A 26,164-nucleotide genomic window follows, 5' to 3' on the forward strand; every position below is an offset into this window, starting at 1 on the left:
GTACAAACTATTACATATAAGATAAGCTATAAGGATACATTGTACAACAGAGGGAATATAGCTAATATTTTATAATAACTATAAATGGAGTATAACCTTTAAAAATTGTGAATCACTATATTGTACACCTGTAACTTATATAATATTGTACCTCAACTACACTTCAGTTAAATAAAAAAAGGTAAATGAATCTTTACTTAAGCCAACATCACACAACATCTAGAAAATGTTGCATCTATCTCTCAGTGCTTTCTCCTTTTGTGTTCCCTTGACTTTTGTGAAACTATCAACCAGCCATTCTTGGGCTGGTCAGTTGAGACACTGCAGCCAGCTTTTCCTGTTGCTATGGAAACAGTGGCTCTATGGGGCTTTTTCCCTAAAAAAAAAAACAAACCCTCCCACTCCATAATTCAATAAAAATCATGAGCAAGTACAGTCAACTACATTCCTGACATGAGTGGCAAGACTGGGAACCAGCTATAAAATTTTTGTCTCACTAGAACACTTGGAAAAAAAGAATCAGCTCTAAATTCTGGTATTAAACTTGAATATTTGAGAAGCTATGCACCAATTTCTGGGAGGCTTGGCTATTAAGCCCACCAGTTCAGTCACCATTAACTTTTAAGTGTGCTGAGAGCAAGAACTATATATATATATATATATATATATATATATATATATATATATATTTTTTTTAGGATATAAAATACAGTTTATTGAGTGAACAGTTTAAATCAGAGAAATAACAGAATGCATGTATTCCCCGTAACTCTTATAATCTCACAATTTAGGTTGTGCATAGTTGACCTCTAAGTGCCTGGCCTATGTGCAGTAGAGAGGGGCCCTTTGCTACTGATAAGGCTGTGCATATTTATAGTGTGTAGGTTAGGTAGGAATGATCTATGAAACTATGCAACACTGGAAATTCCCAACATGAGGAAATGGTTTCACTAGAAACATGGAGCTCCCAGAGTCCAGGGGTTGATATCAGCCTCTTCTTCCATGGAACTAACTTAGACTTACTGAGAAGTTCCTTGCTAAGCTACTACAAAGAATTTCCAAGAGCACTGGGAGATCTCACTGGTGGACAACTGGAAAAAAAATTTTTTTTCCATCATCCATTTTCCTTTTTTTTTTTTTTTAACATTTTTATTAGAGTATAATTGCTTTACAATGTTGTGTTAGTTTCTGCTCTATAACAAAATGAATCAGCTATACATATACATATATCCACAAATCTCCTCCCTCTTGCAGCTCCCTCCCACCCTCCCTATCCTACCCCTCTAGGTGGTCACAAAGCACTGAGCTGATCTCCCTGTGCTATGCAGCTGCTCCCCACTAGCTATCTATATTACATTTGGCAGTGTATATATGTCAGTGCCATTCTCTCACTCCATCCCAGTTTACCCTTCCCTCACCCTGTGTCCTCAAGTCCGTTCTCTATATCTGCGTCTTTATTCCTGTCCTGCTCCTAGGTTCTTCAAAACCTTTTTTTTCTTTTTAGATTCCATATATATGTGTTAGCATATGGTATTTGTTTTTCTCTTTCTGACTTACTTCACGCTGTATGACAGACTCTAGGTCACTACAAATAAGTCAATTTCGTTTCTTTTTATGGCTGAGTAATATTCCATTGTATATATGTGCCACATCTTCTTTATCCATTTATCTGTTGATGGACGCTTAGGTTGTTTCCATGTCCTGGCTATTGTAAACAGTGCTGCAATGAACACTGTGGTACATGACTCTTTTTGAATTATGGTTTGCTCAGGGTATGTGCCCAGTAGTGGGATTGCTGGGTCGTATGGTAGTTCTACTTTTAGTTTTTTAAGGAACCTCCATAATGTTCTCCATAGTGGCTGTATCAGTTTACATTCCCACCAACAGTGCAAGAGGGTTCTCTTTTCTCCACACCCTCTCCAGCATTTATTGTTTGTAGACTTTTTGATGATGGCCATTCTGACTGGTGTGAGGTGATACCTCACTGTGGTTTTGATTTGCAAATCTCTAATGATTAGTGATGTTGAGCATCCTTTCATGTGTTTGTTGGCAGTCTATATATCTTCTTTGGAGAAATGTCTATTTAGGTCTTCTGCCCATTGTGGACTGGGTTGTTTGTTTTTTTGATATTGAGCTGCATGAACTGTTTATATATTTTGGAGATTCATCCTTTGTCAGTTGCTTCATTTGCAAATATTTTCTCCCATTCTGACGGTTGTCTTTTCATCTTGTTTATGGTTTCTTTTGCTGTGCAAAAGCTTTTAAGTTTCATTAGATCCCATTTGTTTATTTTTGTTTTCATTTCCACTTCTCTAGGAGGTGGGTCAAAAAGGATCTTGCTGTGATTTATGTCATAGAGTGTTCTGCCTATGTTTTCCTCTAAGAGTTTTACAGTGTCTGGCCTTACATTTAGGTCTTTAATCCATTTTGAGTTTATTTTTGTGTATGAGTTAGCGAGTGTCCTAATTTCATTCATTTACATGTAGCTGTCCAGTTTTCCCAGCACTACTTATTGAAGAGGCTGTCTTTTCTCCATTGTATATTCTTGCCGCCTTTATCAAAGATAAGGTGACCACAGGTGCGTGGGTTTATCTCTGGAATTTCTATCCTGTTCCATTGATCTATATTTCTGTTTTTGTGCCAGTACCATACTGTCTTGATTACTGTAGCTTTGTAGTGTAGTCCAAAGTCAGGGAGCCTGATTACTCCAATTCCATTTTTCCTTCTCAAGACTGCTTTGGCTATTCGGGGTCTTTTGTGTTTCCATACAAATTGTGAAATTTTTTGGAAGAGCTTGAGAAGGATAGGTGTTAGCTCTTCTCTAAATGTTTGATAGCGTTCACCTGTGAAACCATCTGGTCCTGGCTTTTGTTTGTTGGAAGATTTTTAATCACAGTTTCAATTTCAGTGCTTGTGACTGGTCTGTTTATATTTTCTATTTCTTCCTGGTTCAGACTTGGAAGGTTGTACTTTGCTAAGAATTTGCCCATTTCTTCCATGTTGTCCATTTTATTGGCATATAGTTGCTTGTAGTAATCTCTCATGATCCTTTGTATTTCTGCAGTGTCATTTGTTAGTTCTCCTCTTTCATTTCTAATTCTGTGGATTTGAATCTTCTCCCTTTTTTTCTTGATGAGTCTGGCTTATGGTTTATCAATTTTGTTTATCTTCTCAAAGAACCAACTTTTAGTTTTATTGATCTTTGCTATCATTTCATTTCTCTTTCAGTTTCTGATCTGATCTTTATGATTTCTTTCCTTCTGCTAACTTGGGTTTTTTTTTTGTTCTTTCTCTAATTGCTTTAAGTGTAAGGTTAGGTCATTTATTTGAGACTTTTCTTGTTTCCTGAGGTAGGATTGTATTGCTATAAACTTCCCTCTTAGAAATGCTTTTGCTGCATCCCATAGGTTTTGGGTCGTCGTGTTTTCAATGTCATTTGTTTCTAGGTATTTTTTTATTTCCTCTTTGATTTCTTCAGTGATCTCTTGGTTATTTAGTAGTGGATTGTTTAGCCTCCATGTGTTTGTATTTTTTACAGTTTTTTCCTGTAACTGATATCTAGCCTCATAGCGTTGTGGTTGGAAAAAATACATGATACGATTTCAATATTCTTAAATTTACCAAGGCTTGATTTGTGACCCAATATGTGATCTGGCCTGGAGAATATTCCATGAGCACTTGAGAAGAAACTGTATTCTGTTGTTTTTGGATGGAATGTCCTATAAATATCAATTAAGTCCATCTTGTTTAATGTGTCATTTAAAGCTTGTGTTTCCTTATTTATTTTCATTTTGGATGATCTGTCCATTGGTGAAAGTGGGTTGTTAAAGTCCCCTACTATTATAGTGTTACTTTTGATTTCCCCTGTTATGGCTGTTAGCATTTTCCTGATGTATTGAGGTGCTCCTATGTTGGGTGCATAAATATTTACAATTGTTATATCTTCTTCTTGGATTGATCCTTTGATCATTATGTAGTGTCCTTCTTTGTCTCTTGTAATAGTCTTTATTTTAAAGTCTATATTGTCTGATTTGAGAATTGCTATTCCAGGTTTCTTTTGATTTCCATTTGCATGGAATATCTTTTTCCATCCCCTCACTTTCAGTCTGTATGTGTCCCTAGGTCTGAAGTGAGTCTCTTGTAGACAGCATATATATGGGTCTTGTTTTTGTATCCATTCAGCCAGTCTATGTCTTTTGGTTGGAGCATTTAATCCATTTACATTTAAGATAATTATTGATATTTATGTTCCTATTACCATTTTCTTCATTGTTTTGGGTTTGTTTTTGTATGTCTTTTCCTTCTACAAGAACTATTTTTCACTGACCTTTGTTCCTCCAAGTCCTGGCACCTTAGAGGCTTGTTGAATATTTACTGAATTACCCAGAACTATTAGAAAGGCTTCCCACTATGCCACTCCCAGTGCCTTCTCCCTAACTGGAAGAAGTCATTCTGAGAAGAACACTAACTGTACCCCTTACAGTGGATTCTACCAGCCAGAACAACCGGCCCCTCAGGCTTCCACAAACACAACAGCAGAGAAGGTTCATCTAAAACAGGGGATGGCTCAGAGAGTGTAACCATGCTTTCATGATCAAGAATAAGACAAAACTGCTTTCTCTGATTATTATGCATGTAACAATGCCAACATTGCCACACAAGTTCCTGGTTGGTGTTTCTACAGTAGTCAAGAAGTGCTGCATCATAGCTGAGATGTTTTTTATGCTGCCTTCAACTAACCCTCTAAACTCCTTTAATTCACCTCAAACACTTCAGCACCTCCTATTTGGATCTATGCTAGGGAGTTTAGTGCAATGGACTTTAGGACAATTTCTATCTAAGGAAAATGCTTCTAATTTCTAGTTATCTATGATCAAACACTGAAGAAGTCCTAGGGAAGCATATGTGTCTTCCTACTTTTTTATTGAAGTTATCAGTTAGAGCCCATTAAGAAGAAATTTTATATACAAAAGATAAATATGATATACAAATTTTAAATGCTATAGATTATTACATATGATAAGTACTTATTACATATGATAAGTACTTCTAATCCAGAGCTTTCTGAAAGAATATCACAAATACAAAATGCTCATGGAGTCTGCCAGGCCCTGACATGGCAGCAGAATAAGAGAGTGACTTCTACATGAGCCGTGTATCCCGAGCTAGCAGGACCTACAGAACATGGCTCCTGACTCCTCAGCACTTGAGCAGAGCTCTTTGCAGGGCCAATACGCAGTAGAGTCACTGAACACTCTCTTCAGTTACTGGTCAACAGAGAATCTTTGGCTTAAATCAAGAACACTGCTGCTCTTTTGTGTTTCTTATACATGTCACTTTGGCAGTCACACTGTTCAACAGACACTCTTGGTGCTCCCATCTGTCAGTGCAACTTTGGGAAGAAGGACTGTAGCTCCAGGATGACAACCAGAATATATATGTAGATGCATATATATATGCACACACAAACACATACACACAAATATCCATATCCAACTAGGGAAGTAACAATGTGCTGAGCTTCACACTGGTCTCACTTGGAGTATTGCTGATAGAGCTTAAACAGTAAGGAACTGACCATGCTGGGAATACAAGCCCAGAACAGCAATGATGCTTCATTTGTTCTTTCTCCAGTTATTCAGCAGAAACTTCTTTTTTCTCCTCACTTCCCATAAACAACTACAAAGTCCTATGGAATCTTCCATGTCTCTCTCATTCACACAACAACTACTGAGTGACTGCATACTTTGTTCTACACTTAGATAGACAACAGGAAACAGAACTGCTACGGACCCTGCCCTTATGAGGCAGAGAGTCTAATGGGGGACACATATAAGCAAAGAGGCAATTTCAACACAGCCAGATAAGTATGTTTGTAAGGACTAGTTCAGGGTATTCTGAGAGCTCAAAAAAGGAAGGACACCTAACTCACGGTGTCATAAAGGTTTGTGGGGAGAATAAAAAGGCTAAGACTTGAATCTATCTCACCTCCTCATTCTATTAACAGCATAGACTTAGGACCTTTTTTCTTCTAATTGGTCTTTCTGCCTCATGTTTGATGGAAACACTTATCCTTGAGATAAAAAGCAAACTTCACAGACTGGGGCTCTGTGATCTGGACTCCCGTTTACTTCACCAGGCTTCTGCAAGATCCCATACTTAAGACAAACAGAACTGCCTCCATTTCCTAGCTCACTCATGTCTGCCTGGAATACCTTTTGCCTTGTGCTTCCAGGCTATATCAAGCTTTACCTCTACTGGGAAGCCTTCCTTGACCTCTTAGTTTGGGAGAGGCACCTGTTATGATATATATTTTAAAGTTATTCTACACACCATAAACAGTGCAATACTATGTATGTGCTATTAAGTTTAGGCTTCAAGTCAGGGGTGGTCAGTGGCTCTAAACAAGAATCCACATTTCAGAAACTGCAGCTCACATGAACTTCCAAAGGCAGCTCCTAAAAGCTGTTCATATATTGACCAACACCTAAGACTTTGCTCATTAGCTCAAAAGACAGCAGAAAAATTTTCCATTGGTAAAATCAATGTCTTATTAATCAGAATGGTAAATATTAGAAATGGACCCACATTGCTAAAATAAAAGGTATTCATATGTCAACTAGATAAAATGTTTTTGTGATCTTAATTTAATAAATGTCTTTAAGTATAGTAGGATTTGCTTTCGTTACAATCTAGTAACAAAGTTGTAGGGGAGCAGCTAACCAATTCTCAAGTTTCTTCACTGGACTCTTTACCATAAAGAATGTAAGAGTTGTACTAAAGGAGCTTAGTCATTTCAAAACCGGGCCTCTCCCGCACACTCTTGCAGCACCCTGTGCACCCTGCATGGCATGTGTCAAGTAGTATGGTAACTGTCAGTGCAACCTGTCTACCTTTCCAATTAAATGCTGAGGTCCTTGAGAACAGGGATTGTATTTTTAATCTCTGTAGTCTGCTTCTTAGCTCACTATCTAGTATAAAGAAATACTTGCTGAATGGACAATAGTATATAAGTAGCATAATAAAGGACAGATGAAAGGACATCTGACTAGGAGTTGGGAGACTTGTGTTTTAATACTAGTTTCAGTAACAGCTGAGTACTTGTGTTATAATTTACTGAGTACTTAATATGTGTCAAACACAGCGTCAGGCACTTAATCATTTAATCTTTAGGGCAATTCTGAGAAGAGCATCGTCACTTTACAGAGGAGGAAACAGAGAGGCTGACTTACTCAAGGTTATTCAGATAAAGTAGATGAGTCAATCACTGAATCCAAAGCATGTGTTTTTAACCTCTATGGTAGAAGTGTGTCCCATGGAACATCTGAGAGAGGTAAAAAATTTCCCTCTGGATTCCAGTTTCCTCCTTTGTTTACTGAGTGCGACTAAGTGGCTGACACCCTTTCCAGCTCCTCATGTTACGGTGTGATGGTTCTGAGCTGCAACAATCACCACTGCAGTCTCGCCTGCCCTTGCTGTCTTGACAAGAGTGAAAGAGGTTTTCATGTGCAGCACTTTATAAGGCTTTTCAGACAACATATTTCGTTTCTGTTCTTTTTTTCCTTTGAAAAGGGGATTCTGAAGGCAGAGAAAAGGCATCCATTTTTGGCACACCGCTTTGAAGCTAGAACCTGCTGTTAGTCAACAGAACCAGCAAGGTGTTATTTTTGTTCTACAATCCTTTCCCGACACGGATGCTGGCTGAAATCATAAAAAAGAGCAAGGGAAGCACACCTACAACCAGGGACAAGTCAACTATCAGAGAAATAAAAATGGTAAAAGAAAACATAGCAAAAATGTCAATCTGTTTGCTATATTTCAACTGCACTGTTGCAGTTGGATAAAGAAAAGGATTTTAGTGGTTCTTTTGACATCATCTGAGAATTACTTGAAAGACAAACAACCTATCTGTGCCACAGAGTTTACATTCAAGGGTTGAAATGGCCTAGATAAGAGTTCGATCACACAAGTGTTTATTGAGGTCTTACTTAGCTGGTATGTGCTGAAATGTTAATACCTCAGACCAGTTTTCTTTAGGAACAGCTATCTGGAGGGAAAGTACATTGTTAAGAAAAACTATGTACCTTTCATCCTTAAAATATCTTTCATCTGCTACCACTCACTGATACCAGGATGCCCATCTGGTAGAGAGGATGGGAATTCTAGAACAATGTAAGTCCCTAGTTGTCAAGAGACTGATGCTAGACCCAAACCCCCATTTAGCTTCTCTGAAGGAGCCAACAAGTCCTGGTGACACCTCTTTAAGGCATCCAATCAGAAAGAAACTTTGACGCATTAAAATGATTTAAAATCACTCATTTTGAGAACATCGTTCAACAGAGGAGAATAAATACACAGAAGGAGGAAGTCGACTTTTTGCCGTTAAAACTCACTCACCTTCTTAACAGCAGGATCACCTTTGGATGGATGACAGGATGGGGACATTTTTACCTAAAAAAAAAAAAAAAAAGCAAACCTTTTGATATCTTCTTAGTTATAGTCTAGCTTTATTTGACCCATACTTAAAATAATTCAACTAGAATTCATGTAACTGAGATAAAACAGACATTTTCAGGGGAACAATGAATAGATTTTTTTGTTAAGTCCCTTTGAAGTTTCTCTGGAGATCAAAAAGTCAGTAGTTAGCCAAGATAAAAATGTGATTAGGGTAAGAAAAGTAGAAAAGATGGTCCAAATTGGTTTTAGCCAAATGGTGAGGAACCTAATAGACACAGATCTCTGTGGACAATAGAAATCAACTGACGCGATATGTAGTAGCATGTCTTGCAGAGACCAACTCAGAGTATCCCTTCTGATCTAATGTCCCTTTTAAGCAAAACATGCACAAGTGTTTGATAATAATAGAAGGATTTAGAAAAAGTATCAGCCAAGCCATAATAAAAGGATGTTTAGCCCTAAGAAGAGAAGACTGATGATATAGTAAGATCTTCAAATATAGGAAAGGTTGAAAGAGACTGTCAGATAAAAGAGCAAGACCCAACTACATGCTGCCTGCAGGAAACATACTTTAAATATAAAGGCACAAATAGATTAAAAGCAAAAAGATTGGAAAAATATACCATGATAGTACTAGATTTCAGAGCAAAGACTATTGCCAGGGATATATTATTGCATAACGATAAAGGAACCAATTCATCAGGAGGACGTAACAATCCTAAACGCCTACACATCTAATAGCTTAAACCTAAGTGTCCATCAACAGAGGAATGGATAAACAAGATGTGATACATGTATTACTCAGCCATAAAAAGGAACGAAACTGTGCCATTTGCAGAGACGTGGATGGACCTAGAGACTGTCATACAGAGTGAAGTAAGTCAGAAAGAGAAAAACAAATACCGTATAATATCGCTCATATGTGGAATCTAGAAAATGGTACAGGTGAACTTATTTGCAAAGCAGAAATAGAGACACAGATGTAGAGAACAAACTTACGGATACCAAGGGGGGAAGGAGGGAGTGGGATGAATTGGGAGATTGGGATTGACATATATACACTACTATGTATAAAACAGATAACAAATGAGAACCTACTGTATAGTACAGGGAACTCTACTCAATTATCTGTGGTGAACTAAATGGGAAGGAAATCCAAAAAAGAGGGGATATATGTATACATATAACTGATTCACTTTGATGTACAGAAGAAACTAACACAACATTGTAAAGCAACTATACTCCAATAAATAGTAATTTTTAAAAAGTACATAAAATAAAAACTGATAGAAATGCAAGGAGAAATAGATTTTACAGTCAGAGATTTCCACATCTCTCTCAATAAATGAGAGAACAAATATGAAGATTAGGAAAGATATACTCAATTTAAAAAATGGGCAAAGGATCTGAACAGACATTTTTCCAAAGAAGATATACAAAAGAATAACAGGTACATGAAAAGATGCTCAACATCACTTATCAGGGAAAGGCAAATCACAACTACAATGATGTATCACCTCACACCAGTTAGGATGGCTTTTATAAAAAAAAAGACAAGAGATAACAAACGTTGGTGAGGATGTAGAGAAAGGGAAACCTTACACATTGTTGGTGGGAATGTAGATGGGTACAGTTATTATGGAAAACAGTATGGCGGTTCCTCAAAAAATTTAAAAAACTTAACTACCATATCATCCAGCAATCCCACAGCTGGGTATATACCAGAAGGAATTGAAATCAGTATCTTGAAGAGATATCTGCCCACCAGTGTTGAGAGCAGCATTATTTACAATAGCCAAGATATGGAAACAACCTAAGCATCCATCAGAAGATGAACAGATAAAGATGTGATAATATATACACAGACACACACACACACATAGAAATATTATTCAGTCATAAAAGAAGGAAATCTTGCCATATGCAACAACACGGATGGACCTTGAGGGCATCCTCAAGGATGCTAAGTGAGAGAAATCAGACAGAGAAGGACAAATGCTGTATGACAGCACTCATATGTGGAATTTAGAAAAACTGAACTCATAAAAACAGAGTAGAATGGTGGTTACCAGGGGCTGCGAGGTGGGGGTGGTTGGGGGGATGCTGTTTAAGGGTATAACCTTTCAACTCGTAGAGAAGTAAGTTCTGAAGATGTAAGGCACAAGATAGTGATCATAGTTAACAATATTGTATCATAAACTTCAAAGTTGCTAAGAGACTAGATCTTCACTGTTCTCAACACAAAAAAAAGAAATGATAATTATTGACATGATAAAGGTGTTAGCTAAGGCTATCGTGGTAATCATACTGCAATACATAAATGTATCAAACCAACACATGGAACACCTCAAACTACACAATATCATATATCAATTACATCTCAATTTAAAAACTAAAAAAGGAAGCATATAGAATAGGGATATTGACAGAACCCTCCGCCCAACAAAGGCAGAATACGTACATATTCTTTTCAAGTACAGGTATTCCTCAGAGATATTACGAATTCAGTTCCAGACCACTGCATTAAAGTGAATACTGCAATAAAGCAAGTCACACAAACTTTCTGGTTTCCCGATGTATATAAAAGTTGTTTACAGGGCTTCCCTGGTGGTGCAGTGGTTGAGAGTCCGCCTACTGATGCAGGGGATGTGGGTTCGTGCCCCGGTCCGGGAGGGATCCCACATGCCGCGGAGCGGCTGGGCCCGTGGGCCGTTGCCGCTGGGCCTGCGCATCTGGAGCCTGTGCTCCACGGCGGGAGAGGCCACAGCGGTGAGAGACCCGCTTACCGCAAAAACAAGACCCGCTTACCGCAAAAAAAAAAAAAAAAGTTGTTTACACTATACTGTAGTCTATTAAGAAGCATTGTGTCCAACGAAACAATGTACATACCTTAATCAAAAAATACATTATTGCTATAAAGTGCTAACTAACTATCATGTAAGCCTTCAGCAAGTCATAATTTTTTGTTTTTTTTTTTGCGGTATGCGGGCCCTCTCACTGTTGTGGCCTCTCCTGTTGCGGAGCACAGGCTCCGGACGCGCAGGCTCAGCGGCCATGGCTCACGGGCCCAGCTGCTCCGCGGCATGTGGGATCTTCCCGGACCGGGGCACGAACCCATGTCCCCTGTAAGAAGCATTGTGTCCAACGAAACAATGTACATACCTTAATCAAAAAATACATTATTGCTATAAAGTGCTAACTAACTATCATGTAAGCCTTCAGCAAGTCATAATTTTTTGTTTTTTTTTTTGCGGTATGCGGGCCCTCTCACTGTTGTGGCCTCTCCTGTTGCGGAGCACAGGCTCCGGACGCGCAGGCTCAGCGGCCATGGCTCACGGGCCCAGCTGCTCCGCGGCATGTGGGATCTTCCCGGACCGGGGCACGACCCCATGTCCCCTGCATCGGCAGGCAGACTCTCAACCACTGAGCCACCAGGGAAGCCCCTAGTCATAATTTTTTGGCTGGTGGAGGGTCTTGCCTCCATGGTAATGGCTGCTGACTGATCAGGTGGTGGCTGCTGAAGGCTGGGGTGGCCACGGCAGTTTCTTAAAATAAGGCAACGATGAAGTTTGCCACATCGACTGACTCTTCCTTTCACGAACAATTTCTCTGTAACATGCAATGCTGTTTGACAGCATTTACAGTAAAGCTTCTTTCAAAATTGGAGTCAATCCCCTCAAACCTTGCTGCTGCTTTATATGTTTATGTAATATAAATCCTTTGTTGTCATTCCAACAATCTTCACAGCATTTCACCAGGAGTAGATTCCACCTCAAGAAACCACTTTCTTTGTTCATTCATAAGAAGCAACTCCTCATCTGTTCAAGTTTTATCATGAGATTGCAGCAGCTCAGTCACATCTTTAGGCTTCACTTCTACTTCTCTGGCTGTTTCCACCACCCCTGCAGTTACTTCCTCCACTGAAGTCTTGAACCCCTCCAAGTCATCCATGAGGGCTGGAATCAACTTCTTCCCAACTCCAGTTAATGCTGATATCTTAACCTCTTCCCATAAATCACCAATGTTCTTAATGGCATCTAGAATGGTGCATCCTTTCCAGAATGTTTTCAATTGACTTTTCTTAGATCCATCAGTGGAATCACTACCTTTGGCGGCTATAGACTTATGAAATGTATTTCTTGCATAATGAGACTTAAAAGTCAAAATTACTCCTTGATCCATGGACTGCAGAATGGATATTGTATCAGCAGGCATGAAAACAGCATTCATCTTGTTGTACATCTCCATCAGAGTCCTTAGGTGACCAGGTGTATTGTCAGTGAGCAGTAATATTTTTCAAAGGAAACTTTTTTTTCTGAGCAGTATGTCTCAACAATGGGCTTAAAATATTCAGTGAACCATGCTGTAAGCAGATGTGCTGCCATCCAGGATTTGTTCCATTTACAGAACACAGGCAGAGCAGATTTAACATCATTCTTAAGGGCCCCGGGATTTTTGGAATGGTAAATGAGCATTGGCTTCATCTTAAAGTCACCAGCTGCCTTAGCCCCTAACAAGAGAGTCAGCCTGTCCTTTGAAGCTAGGCACTGACTTCTCCTTTCTAGCTATGAAAGTCCTAGAAGGCAAGTCATCTTCTTCTAATATTAAGGCTGTTTTTGTCTATGTTGAAAAATTATCTTAGCCAGATCTTCTGAATAGCTTGCTGCTGCTTCTACACCAGCACTTTCTGCTTCACCTTTACACTCTTACATTACGGCTTCTTTCCTTACACTTCATGAACCAACCTCTGCTAAGTTCAAACTTTTCTACTTCAGGTTCCTCACCTCTCTCAGCCTTCACAGAACTGAAGACAACTAGGACCTTTCTCTGGCTTAAGCTTTGGCTTAAGGGAATTTTAGGGCTGATTAGATCTTCTATCCAGACCACTAGAACTTTCTCCACATGAACCATAAGGCTATTTTGCTTTCTTGCCATTTGTATGTTCACTGAAGTAGCGCTTTTAATTTCCTTTAAGAACTTTTACTTTTCATTCACAGCCTGGATAACTGTTTGGCACAAGAGGCCTAGCTTCTGACCTATCTTGGCTTTTGACAAGACTTTCTCATTAAGTTTAATCATTTTTAGCTTCTGATTTAAAGTGAGAGATGTGTGACTCTTCCTTTCATCACTTGAACACTTAGAGGCCACTGTAAGGTTATCAGCTGGCCTAACTTCAAAATCATTGTTGCTCAGGTTATAGGGAGGCCCAAGGAGAGGAAAAGAGACAGGGGAACAGCTGGTAGGTGGAACAGTCAGAACACACACATTTATAGATTAAGTTTGCCATCTTACATGAGTGCAGTTTGTGGCACCCCAAACAATTACAATAGTAACATCAAAGATCACTGATCACAGATCACCATGTAAATAATAATAAAAAGTTTGAAATACTGCGAGAATAACCAAAATGTGGCACAGAGATGCAAAATAAGCAAATGCTGTTGGAAAAATGGTGCCAAAAGACTCGCTTGATGCAAGGTTGCCACAAACCTTCAATTTGTAAAAAAAATGCAATACCTGAAAAGTGCAATAAAGAAAAGCACAATTAAATGAGGTATGCCTGGACCACTTACCAACATACATTATCTTCTGGCAATAACAATTTTCAATTAATTTCAAAGAATTCAAGTCATACAAAGAATGTTCTCTGACTATAATAGAAATAAATTAGATATCAATAACAGAAAGATTTCTGGAAAAATTCTCAAATATTTAGGAACTTACACACTTGCAAATAACACTTGGATCAAAGAAGAAATCAAAAGGAAATTGATCCTTTTTAAAAACACCCATAGGGCTTCCCTGGTGGCGCACTGGTTGGGAGTCCGCCTGCCGATGCAGGGGACATGGGATCGTGCCCCGTTCCGGGAAGATCCCACATGCCGCTGAGTGGCTAGGCCTGTGAGCCATGGCCGCTGACCCTGCGCATCCAGAGCCTGTGCTCCACAGAGGGAGAGGCCGCAACAGTGAGAGGCCTGCGTACCGCAAAAAAAAAGAAAAAAGAAAAAGGAGAAGTAAAACTGACACTGCAGAAATACAAAGGATCATGAAAGATTACTACAAGCAACTACATGCCAATAAAATGGACAACCTGGAAGATACGGACAAATTCTTAGAAAAGCATAACCTTCCGAGACTGAACCAGGAAGAAATAGAAAATATAAACAGACCAATCATAACCATTGAAATTGAAACTGTGATTAAAAATCTGCCAATAAACAAAAGCCCAGGACCAGATGGTTTCACAGGCGAATTCTATAAAACATTTAGAGAAGAGTTAACACCTATCCTTCTCAAACTCTTCCAAAATATAGCACAGGGAGGAACACTCCCAAACTCATTCTATGAGGCCACCATCACCCTGATACCAAAACCAAAGATGTCACAAAGAAAGAAAACTACAGGCCAATATCACTGATGAACACAGGTGCAAAACCCCTCAACAAATACTAAAACAGAATCCAACAGCACATTAAAAGGATCATACACCATGATCAAGTGGGGTTTATCACAGGAATGCAAGGATTCTTCATTATACGCAAATCAATCAATGTGATACACCATATTAACAAACTGAAGAATAAAATCCATATATGATGATCTCAATAGATGCAGAAAAAGCTTTTGACAAAATTCAACACCCATTTATAATAAAAACCCTCCAGTAAGTAGGCATAGAGGGAACTTACCTCAACATAATAAAGGTCATATATGACAAACCCACAGCCAACACCGTCCTCAATGGTGAAAAACTGAAACCATTTCCACTAAGATCAGGAACAAGACTTGGCTGCCCACTCCCACCATTATTATTCAACATTGTTTTGGAAGTTTTAGCCACAGCAATCAGAGAATAAAAGGAAAAAAAAGGTCCAAATCAGAAAAGAAGTAAAGCTGTCACTGTTTGCAGATGACATAATACTATACATAGAGAATCCTAAAGATGCCACCAGAAAACTACTAGAGCTAATCAATGAATTTGGTATAGTAGAAAAATTAATGCACAGAAATCTCTTGCATTCCTATACACTAATGATGAAAAATCTGAATGTGAAATTAAGGAAACACTCCCATTTACCACTGCAACAAAAAGAATAAAATACCTAGGAATGAACCTACCTAAGGAGACAAAACACCTGTATGCAGAAAACTATGACACTCACGAAAAAAAATTAAAGATGATACAAATAGATGGAGAGATATACCATGTTCTTGGATTGGAAGAATCACCACTGTGAAAATGACTATACTACCCAAAGCAATCTACAGATTCAATGCAATCCCTATCAAACTAGCACTGGCATTTTACACAGAACTAGAACAAAAAATTTCACAATCTGTATGAAAACACAAAGGACCCCGAATAGCCAAAGCGATCTTGAGAAAGAAAAATGGAGCTGGAGCAATCAGGTTCCCTGACTTCAGACTATACTACAAAGCTACAGTAATCAAGACAGTATGGTACTGGCACAAAAACAGAAAGATAGATCAATGGAACAGGATAGAAAGCCCAGAGATAAACCCATGCACATATGGTCACCTTATCTTTGATAAAGGAGGCAAGAATATACAATGGAGAAAAGACAGCCTCTTCAATAAGTGGTACTGGGAAAACTGGACAGGTACATGTAAAAATATGAAATTGGAACACTCCCTAACACCATACACAAAAATAAACTCAAAATGGATTAAAGACCTAAATGTAAGGCCAGACACTATGAAACTCTTAGAGGAAAACACAGGCAGAACACTCTATGACATAAATCACAGCAGGATCCTTTTGGACCCACCTCCTGGAGACATGGAAGTAAAAACAAAAATAAACATATGGGCCCTAATGAAACTTAAAAGCTTTTGCACAGCAAAGAAAAGCATAAGTAAGACAAAAAGACAACCCTCAGAATGGGAAAAAATATTTGCAAATGAAGCAACTGACAAAGGATGAATCTCCAAATTTTACAGGCAGCTAATGCACCTCAATATCAAGAAAACAAACATCCCAATCCAAAAATGGGCAGAAGACCTAAACAGAGATTTCTCCAAAGAAGATATACAGATTGCCAACAAACACATGAAAGAATGCTCAACATCATTAATCATTAGAGAAATGCAAATCAAAACTACAATGAGATATCATCTCACACCAGTCCGAATGGCCATCATCAAAAAAGGCACAGACAATAAATGCTGGAGAGGGTGTGGAGAAAAGGGAACACTCTTGCACTGCTGGTGGGAATGTGAATTGGTTCAGCCACTATGGAGAACAGTATGGAGGTTCCTTAAAAAACTACAAATAGAACTACCATATGACCCAGCAATCCCACTACTAGGTGTACCACAATGTTCATTGCAGCTCTATTTACAATAGCCAGGACATGGAAGCAACCTAAGTGTACATCGAGAGATGAATCGATAAAGCAGATGTGGCACATATATACAATGGAATATTACTCAGCCATAAAAAGAAACAAAATTGAGTTATTTGTAGTGAGGTGGATGGACCTAGAGTCTGTCATACAGAGTGAAGTAAGTCAGAAAGAGAAAAACAAATACCGTATGCTAACACATATAAATGGAATCTAAGAAAAAAAAATGGTCATGAGAACCTAGGGGCAGGATGGGAATAAAGATGCGACCTACTAGAGAATGGACTTGAGGACAAGGGGAGGGGAAGGGTAAGCTGGGATGAAGTGAGAGAGTGCCATGGACATATATATACTACCAAATGTAAAACAGCTAGCTAGTGGGAAGCAGCCGTATAGCACAGGGAGATCAGCTCAGTGCTTTGTGACCACCTAGAGGGGTGGGATACGGAGAGTGGGAGGGAGACTCAAGAGGGAGGGGATATGGGGATATATGTATATGTATAGCTGATTCACTTTGTTATAAAGCAGAAACTAATACACCACTGTAAAGCAATTATACTCCAATAAAGATGTTAAAAAATAATAATAATTTAAAAAAAAAGACATGCACCCCAGTGTTCATTGCAGCACTATTTACAATAGCCAGGACATGGAACCAACTTAAATGTCCATTGACAGATGAATGGATTACGAAGGTGTGGCACATATATACAATGGAATATTACTCAGCCTTAAAAAGAAACAAAATTAAGTTATTTGTGATGAGGTGGATGGACCCAGAGTCTGTCATGCGGAGTGTGGTAAGTCAGAAAGAGAAAAATAAATACCGTATGTTAACACATATATATGGAATCTAAGAAAAAAAAAAAGTTTCTGAAGAACCTAGGGGCAGGACAGGAATAAAGACGCAGATGTAGAGAATGGACTTGAGGACATGGGGGGGGGGAAGGGTAAGCTGGGATGGAGTGAGAGGAGTGGCATTGACATATATACACTGCCAAATGTAAAACAGATAGCTAGTAGGAAGCAGCCGCATAGCACAAGGAGATCAGTTCGGTGCTTTGTGACTACCTAGAGTGGTGGGATAGCGAGGGTGGGAGGGAGACGCAAGAGGGAGGGTATATGGGGATATATGTATATGTATAGCTGATTCACTTTGTTATACAGCAGAAACTAACCATTGTAAAGCAATTATACTCCAATAAAGATGTTGGAAAAAAAAGAAAGAAAAAAAGGCAATAGGAGCCTATTAAGAATAATTTTATGCCAATAAATTAGATAAATGAAAAGCATACTTCCTTAAAAACTACTTATAAAAATGGACCCAAGATCAAAAAGAAAATATGAATAGCCCTGTATTTATTAAAGAAATTGAATTTTTTATCAAACTTTCCCACAAACTCCAAGTTCACATGGTTTCAGCAGTGAATTCTAGCAAATATTAAGTACACAGAGACTAAGATATGAAATCAGAATATCTACTTATTAACTTGTAAGGAAAAATAATTATTACATGTAGTTCAATAGATAGTAGATACTATCTATCTACAATGATGTAGAAGAGATATGAGTACTGGGAGAGCAACTGGACTCAAGTTCTCAAGCCTGTTCCAATTCTAACAGTTTAGTTCTAACAGCCTACAGTATATAATAATAAAGACATTTCCTATCACTGTGGCATCAATCTATTCAAACAGGACCATGTTGCAGTCTTTTATGCCTTTCCCCTCTGACTTTCAGAATAACTTTAGAAAACATACCTCAGCTCTGGGATCAAAACTGCTGGCTGTACAGGCTGTCCTTTAAGATTTAGCAGGTCTGCAAAAATTAGACTTGAAAGTCTTTCCTTTAACATACAATGACATTAATACTCTGGAATTTACTCCAGATGTATGATGTAGTTTGCTGAATGTGATCCAATTTTAACTCCTGGTATGCTCTTTTTGAAAAGGGAGAAAATAGATTTCAAAGCAAAGTAGATATTTAAGCTTAAAAAAATGAACTCATAAAAAGACCTACAGACTTTTTAAAACAAGCCAAAAACTAGACGTGGTGCTGGACAATTTATCTGAGAAAGCTGTTCTCTAGAGATTAAGTCAGAGAGTGTTTGAAGTGGCAACAGAAATGGTTCAGCATCACTTACGAATGGTCTTATTTTTCATTTAAAAGGATTCCTTCTGGAAATGCCTCAGGCAATGCAGCTTAAAAGACACTTTAAATCCAGGTGTGCAGAACACTAGATCTGGGGATATGGATGATATATTAAGCCAAGGCTTTAATAATGCTAAACTTTTGTGATCTTTGTTAATAAAATGATCCCTAACTTAGAGAAGCAATCTGATCTGAAGTTTGATAGCAATAGGAATATCTTCCTTATCACCTTGCTTTTTTAAAAACAAGCCTTGATTTTTCTGATTACCAAAGGAATACTGTTCATGAATGGAGATATGGGAACATATGTATAACTGATTCACTTTGTTATAAAGCAGAAACTAACACACCATTGTAAAGCAATTATACTCCAATAAAGATGTTAAAAAAAAAGAAATACAAAAGAGCAAAATAAAGCCAATAAAAATGACAATCCAACCACACAGCAATAACTACTATTAACCTTTGGAATCACACAGCTTTGTGATCTTTTCATGTAACATATTGAGAGTTTACTTCACCATATCAATGTTCTCTGACAACATGCTTTTTCATGGCTATAAAGCAGTCAATTCATTGCATACATATAACATAACTAATTTAACCAAGTATTAGGAAAGCACTGGGACATTTAGGTTGTTTTCAATTTTTTTAATTATTTAAAAAATGCTGTCATAAACATCCTTGTGTAACACTCAGTATACACTCTTCATGTGTTACTTTCATTGCACAGATTCTTCTAAGTCCCACTTCTAAGAGTGTAGACATTTATAAATATATATTGCCAGTTCTCCTCCTGACAAGTAAAATATATCCATAAATCCTTTTATTATAATTCTAAAATCCAAAAAGCTCTGAAATCAAAAGTACTTTTTAAAAACTTTTGGCACCAAAAGTTATCTGACATCAAAACCTGACCTGAAGTGAGGCTATTTACAGTCTTTATCCCACGTAAGCATTTGATTATGGGATGCTGCCCTAGACCCCACTGGGAATGTTATGTAACATACAATATAAGCACCGTATTACTGTTCTTTAGTACTTTAAAGATGCCATTTATTGTCACTTGGCCTCTCCTCCCCACCCCCTTTTTATGAGAAATCAGTCATCATTCTTATTATTGTCTTTTCTTTGGCTGCTTTTAAGATTTCCTCTTTATCTTTAGTTTTGGCAGTTTGACCAAGATGTGTCTGAATGTGGTTTTCTTTGTATTTATGCCACTAGCAGTTTGCTGAGTTTTTGGACATACGGGTTAATGTTTTTCACCAAATGTGGGAAATTTTCAGTACCCCCCTCCACTTCTCTCTCTCTCCTCACCAGTGATACATACGTTAGGATTTCTTGATATCATTTCACAGGTTACTGAGAGCTCTCTTCACTTACTTTCAACCCTTTTAGTCTCTGTGCTTCTATTAGGATTATTTCTATTGAACTCTCTCCAAATTTACAGATAACATTTGTCTCAGTGTTAAAAATGCTGTTGATATCTAATGAAATTTTCATCTTATTTTTTTAACTCTAGAATTTACATTTGGTTTTATTTTATTTTATAGTTTCCATTTATCTGCTGAGATTTCCCTATGTATCCAATCATTCTGCTGATCTTTTTCCTCTAAATCCTTTAACTTATTTATAATTTCTATTTTAAAGTCCTTGACTCCCAAATCCAATATCTAGGTCATCCATAGATCTGCTTCTATTGATGTTTTTCTCTTGATTTTAGGTTATATTTTCCTTCTTCCTACTGATCCTATAATAGTTTGGCCTTTGGCTTTGTTAGAAAGGATTTATTTTACTTTTGCCCTTAGTCTTAGGGTGGCCCTTAGTCATAAGGCATGGTCCTTCTGCAGTTTCAATACAAAACCTGAGATGTTTATCAATCCCTCAAATTTGGCAGGGCTTGCACTCAAATTCAGCACTATGCACTTGCTGATATCTCTGCTCAGTGCTTTAGTCCTCCTGATGCTACTTTCTGCATGGTTTCTTGAAGCACTGTTTGTGTATGTGCAACTTAGAAACCTGTAAAAAGAAATTAGGGCTCCCTCCTCCCTGGCTCCCTTCCTTCTGAGATGGCCTCTCTCAATTTACAACTGCTTTGGTAGTCTTGAACTCTGTTTCTTCAGCCAATAAGAATACTACTATAAGCTCTTTTCCCCCAGTTCTCCAAGACAAACTGAAATGTGTGATAAAGGGAAAAAAACCTCATTAAATGTAGAGCTCCTCTTGTTTGCTTCCCTTATTTCAAGGTTTGTGTTCTCTAAGGTTTCTGCCTGCTTCTGGTTGCTCTCTAAACAATACTTTGTCTATATAATTGTTACTGGCAGAAGGGTTGTCCAATACAGGCTGCCCTGCCCTTATTGGAATTGGGACTCTGTATTAAGTTTCTTCAAATATTTTTTCTGTCCTATCCCTTCCCTTACTTCTTGCAGAACTCCAATTACATGTATATCTTGCTAGTTGAAGTTGTTCTGTAGTTCATAGTCATTCATTTCTTTTCGGTGTGTGTTTGATTTGGGATAGTTTCTATTGCTATACAGTCAAGTTCACTAATCTTTTCTTCTGCAATGTCCGTTATGCTGTTAATCCCATCTACTGTGTTCTTCATCTCACACATTGTAGGTTTAATCTCTAGATGTTTGGTTGGCTCTTATGTTCAATCCTTCCTCTAGCTTCTTGAACATTATGCAATATAATTATAATAACTGTTTTAATGTTCTTATCTACTAATCCTATCATATGTGCCATTTCTGGGCCTGTTTCAATGGATTGGTATTTTTAATTCATAAATTAATTTTAATATATCCTTTCTTATAACTTGTGAGTAGAAGACATGAAAACAGAAACTGAAAAAAATTAAATGAATGGCATTGTGTGCTAGTGTGAAAAATCTGGGATTTAGTCAAAGTGATTTTTTTTAATGGCTGCTTTTAAAATTTTATTTATTCATTTAAACATCTTTATTGGAGTATAACTGCTTTACAATGGTGTGTTAGTTTCTGCTTTATAACAAAGTGAATCAGCTATACATATACATATACCCCCATATCTCTTCCCTCCTGCGTCTCCCTCCCTCGCACCCTACCTATCTCCCTGTGCTATGCGGCTGCTTCCCACTAGCTATCTACTTTACATTTGGTAGCGTGTATATGTCCATGCCACTCTCTCACTTTGTCCCAGCTTACCCTTCCCCCTCCCCATGTCCTCAAGTTCATTCTCTAGTAGGTCTGCACAGACCTACATACTGTTTTCACCATGCCTCAATGAGACACTAAAAAAGATTTATGTTTTCATCCTGCTGGGAAGAAGGAAGGGATAGAGGGAGAGAGGGGAGAGTTAATTACTTTCTCAAGCTCATGTAATAAGGCAGAGGTCAGTTCTAGAGCCCAAGCCCTGTGACATCCTATGTTCTTTCTTCATGAGAATACTCATTACTTAATTAATATGATTTATCTAATGCTCTTATTAGTTTACACTGTCATTCTCTGCCATTAACTTCAGCTAATATTCCAATCTATAGCACAGTTGTATGTACATAGTAGATACATTCCCTAGTAGGAGTTTCTTTCTTTTGGTTGTAGAGCACAAAGGGAAGGCGGGGGATTTTTTTTTTTTTAAGACTATTTTTTTAAGAGCAGGTTTAGGTTCATAGCAAAATTGAGAGGAAGGTACAGAAATACTACACATGTGGCATGCTTCACAGATGTACAGCTTCCCCTATTATCAACATCTCCCACCAGAGTGGTGCATTTGTTATAACTGATGACACATTACATTGACACATCATTAGCACCCAAAGTCCACAGTTTACATTAGGGCTCACCCTTGGCATTGCACATTCTATGGATTTGGACAAAGGCATAATGACTTATATCCATCATTATATCAATAGTATCATACAGAATATTTTCACCACACTAAAAAATCCTCTGTTCTGTTTCTTCATCCTTCCCCCCCCCCACCGCCGACCACGCCTGGCAACCAATGATCTTTTTACTGTCTCCATTACTTGCCTGTTCCAAAATGTCATGTAATCGATTTTTTTCTCCTTTTTATGACCTGTATTCTCCTGCTTTCTTGCATGCTTTGTAGTATTTGATCAAATGCCAGGCACTGTGAATTCTACTTTGTTCGGTTAGATATTCCTGTAATCCTTAACATAATCTTGAACTTTGTTCTGGGATGTTGTTAAAATACATAGAAATAATTTGATCTCTTTAGATTTTGCTTTTAAGTTTTGCTATGTGGGATCAAAACAGCAGCTAGTCTAGGGTTAACTTTTCCCCCAATATTGAGGTCAAACCCTTACTTAGTACTCTCAATGCTGCCCTGTGAATTATGACATTTCCCAGGTTGCAGTATTCCTGGCTATATATGAATTTGGGGCACTGCTACCTCTAATACTTTTGGGTGCTCCTTTTTCTGGCCTTGAGTCATTTACTCACAAACATGAGTGGGTCAGTATTCAACTCAAGGTTGCCTTCTGCAGATCTCTGAAGCACTCTCTCTGTGTGGCTCTCTCCCGTGAACTCTAGCCCTTGTTTTCCCTGGACTCCCTGCTCTGTCCAAAATCAGAGATACTGATGAACTCTGTCGTGGTTCTCCCTCCCTGTGCAGTGGCTTGGAAACTTTCCTCCAGCAGTACTTTAGTACATCATTTGTTTATTGTCTCTCAAGGGTTATTCTCCTTCATGGCTTGAGGTCCAATGTCTTGAGAACCATTCTTTTACATATTTTGTCCACTTCTCCCCCAAAAGACTCTTAGTGAAATGGAAGTCCCTGTAGGTATACCTTTCTTTTTTTTCTTTAAATTTATTTTTTATACAGCTGGTTCTTATTAGTTATCTATTTTATACTTATTAGTGTATATATGTCAATCCCAATCTCCCAATTCATCCCACCACGACCCACACCCGATTTCCCCCATCGGTGTCCATACAGTTGTTTTCTACATCTGTGTCTCTATTTCTGCCTTGCACACCGGTTCATCTGTACCATTTCTCTAGATTCCACATATATGCGTTAATATACGATATTTGTTCTTCTCCTCTGACTTACTTCACTCTATGTGACAGTCTCTAGGTCCATCCACGTCTCTACAAATGACCCAACTTTGTTCCTTTTTATGGCTAATATTCCATTGTATATATGCACCACATCTTCTTTATCCATTCATCTGTCGATGGGCATGTCGGTTGCTTCCAATACCTGGCTATTGTAAATAGTGCTGCAATGAACATTGGGGTGCATGTGTCTTTTTGAATTATGGTTTTCTCTGGGTATATGCCCAGTAGTGGGACTGCTGGCTCATATGGTAATTCTATTCTTAGTTTTTTAAGGAACCTCCATACTGTTCTCCACACGGGCTGTATCAATTTACATTCCTGCCAACAGTGCAAGAGGGTTCCCTTTTCTCCACACCCTCTCCAGCATTTGTTTTAATTTATTTTATTTATTTTTGGCTGCATTGGGTCTTCGTGGCTGTGTGCAGGCTTTCTCTACTTGTGGCGAGCGGGGGCTACTCTTCATTGCGGCGCGTGGGCTTCTTGTTGAGGTGGCTTCTCTTGTTGCGGAGCATGGGCTCTAGGCGCGTGGGCTCAGGAGTTGCGATGCTCGGGCTTAGTTGCTCCGTGGTATGTGGATCTTCCCAGACCAGGGATCGAACCCGTGTCCCCTGCATTGGCAGGCGTATTCTTAACCACTGCGCCACCAGGGAAGTCCTCCAGCATTTGTTGTTTGTGGATTCTCTGATGATGCCCATTCTAACCAGTGTAAGGTGATACCTCACTGTACTTTTGATTTGCATTTGTCTAATAATTAGTGATGTTGAGCAGCTTTTCATGTGCCTCTTGGCCATCTGTATGTCTTCTTTGGAGAAATGTCTATTTAGGTCTTCTGCCCATTTTTGGACTGGCTTTTTTTTTTTAATATTAAGCTGCATGAGCTGTTTATATATTTTGGAGATTAATCCTTTGCCCATTGATTCATTTGCAAATATTTTCTCCCATTCTGAGGGCTGTCTTTTAGTCTTGTCTATAGCTTCCTTTGCTGTGCAAAAGCTTTGAAGTTTCATTGGGTCCCATTTGTTTACTTTTGTTTTTATTTCCATTTCTCTAGAAGGTGGGTCAAAAAAGATCTTTCTGTGATTTATGTCAGAGTGTTCTTCCTATGTTTTTCTTCTGAGAGTTTTATAGTGTCCGGTCTTACATTTAGGTCTTTAATCCATTTTGAGTTTATTTTTGTATATGGTGTTAGGGAGTGCTCTAATTTCATTCTTTTACATGTAGCTGTCCAGTTTTCCCAGCACCACTTATTGAAGAGACTGTCTTTTCTCCATTGTATATCCTTGCCTCCTTTGTGATAGATTAGTTGACCATATAGGCTCAGTAGTTGTGGCACAATGGCTTAGTTGCTCCGCAGCATGTGGGATCTTCCCAGACCAGGGCTGGAACCTGTGTCCCCTGCATTGGCAGGCAGATTCTTAACCACTGTGCCACCAGGGAAGTCCCTGCATTAGTATTTTTAATGTATGCCAGTTTAATATGTATTTTTAAAACCTTGCCAGTTTAGTAAGTTTTTTTTAATGGCATCACATTGCTATTTTAACTGGTATTTCTTTGATCACTGGTGAAGTTCAACATTTTTTCACATCTTATTGGACAACAAAACTTTTTTATGCCCTTCGCCCATATTTCCAGCAAAGCTTTAGTTCTATGCAGAGACTGGAAACACTTTCTCGGTACTATTGTCTTCCTTCGGTCCCTTGGACACAAGCGTTTTCTGGATCAAAGGGAAGTGACCAAATTTATAGAATCTTAAGAATCTGACTGTTATGCTGGGCTGGCAAAGAGGTGAAGACTTGGACAGTAATAGAGGTGTGGCTGTCTATCCATTTTCCACAGTCACAATCAATTGGTGGTATGAATTCCCTTGTTTTAAATCCTTTTTATTCTTACTTTAAGAATGTAAACTAAACTCTTCACCAGAGTCTTACATTCTAATAAGGATCTGGCCCTACCTATCTCTTAAACCTTATTCCTTGCTACGTTCCTCTTTAGTCACTATGTTCCAGACTGATCTTTTTTCAGTTCCTTGAACAAGTCATTTCCCTCCTCAGTTCCTCTGTGCTTGCTGTTCTCTTTTGCTTGGAATGTTCTTCCCAGGTCTGGTAGCATCTTATTTTCATCTCTGCA

General features: G+C 38.4%; 1 protein-coding gene across 2 annotated transcripts in view; it reads right to left on the reverse strand.

The window, feature by feature from the left end:
* The window catches only part of VPS8 (VPS8 subunit of CORVET complex), a 282,734-nt gene that overhangs the window by 48,688 nt on the left and 207,882 nt on the right, over positions 1 to 26,164 (reverse strand). For both annotated transcript variants that reach the window (XM_007451396.1, XM_007451397.1), the window contains one exon: positions 8,398 to 8,451. In XM_007451396.1, coding sequence (XP_007451458.1) covers positions 8,398 to 8,451 — 54 coding nt within the window. The remainder of the gene's footprint in view (positions 1 to 8,397; positions 8,452 to 26,164) is intronic.

Source organism: Lipotes vexillifer, unplaced genomic scaffold (assembly GCF_000442215.2).
Source record: "Lipotes vexillifer unplaced genomic scaffold, Lipotes_vexillifer_v1.1 scaffold513, whole genome shotgun sequence".
In the NCBI taxonomy this organism is placed as follows: domain Eukaryota; kingdom Metazoa; phylum Chordata; class Mammalia; order Artiodactyla; family Lipotidae; genus Lipotes; species Lipotes vexillifer.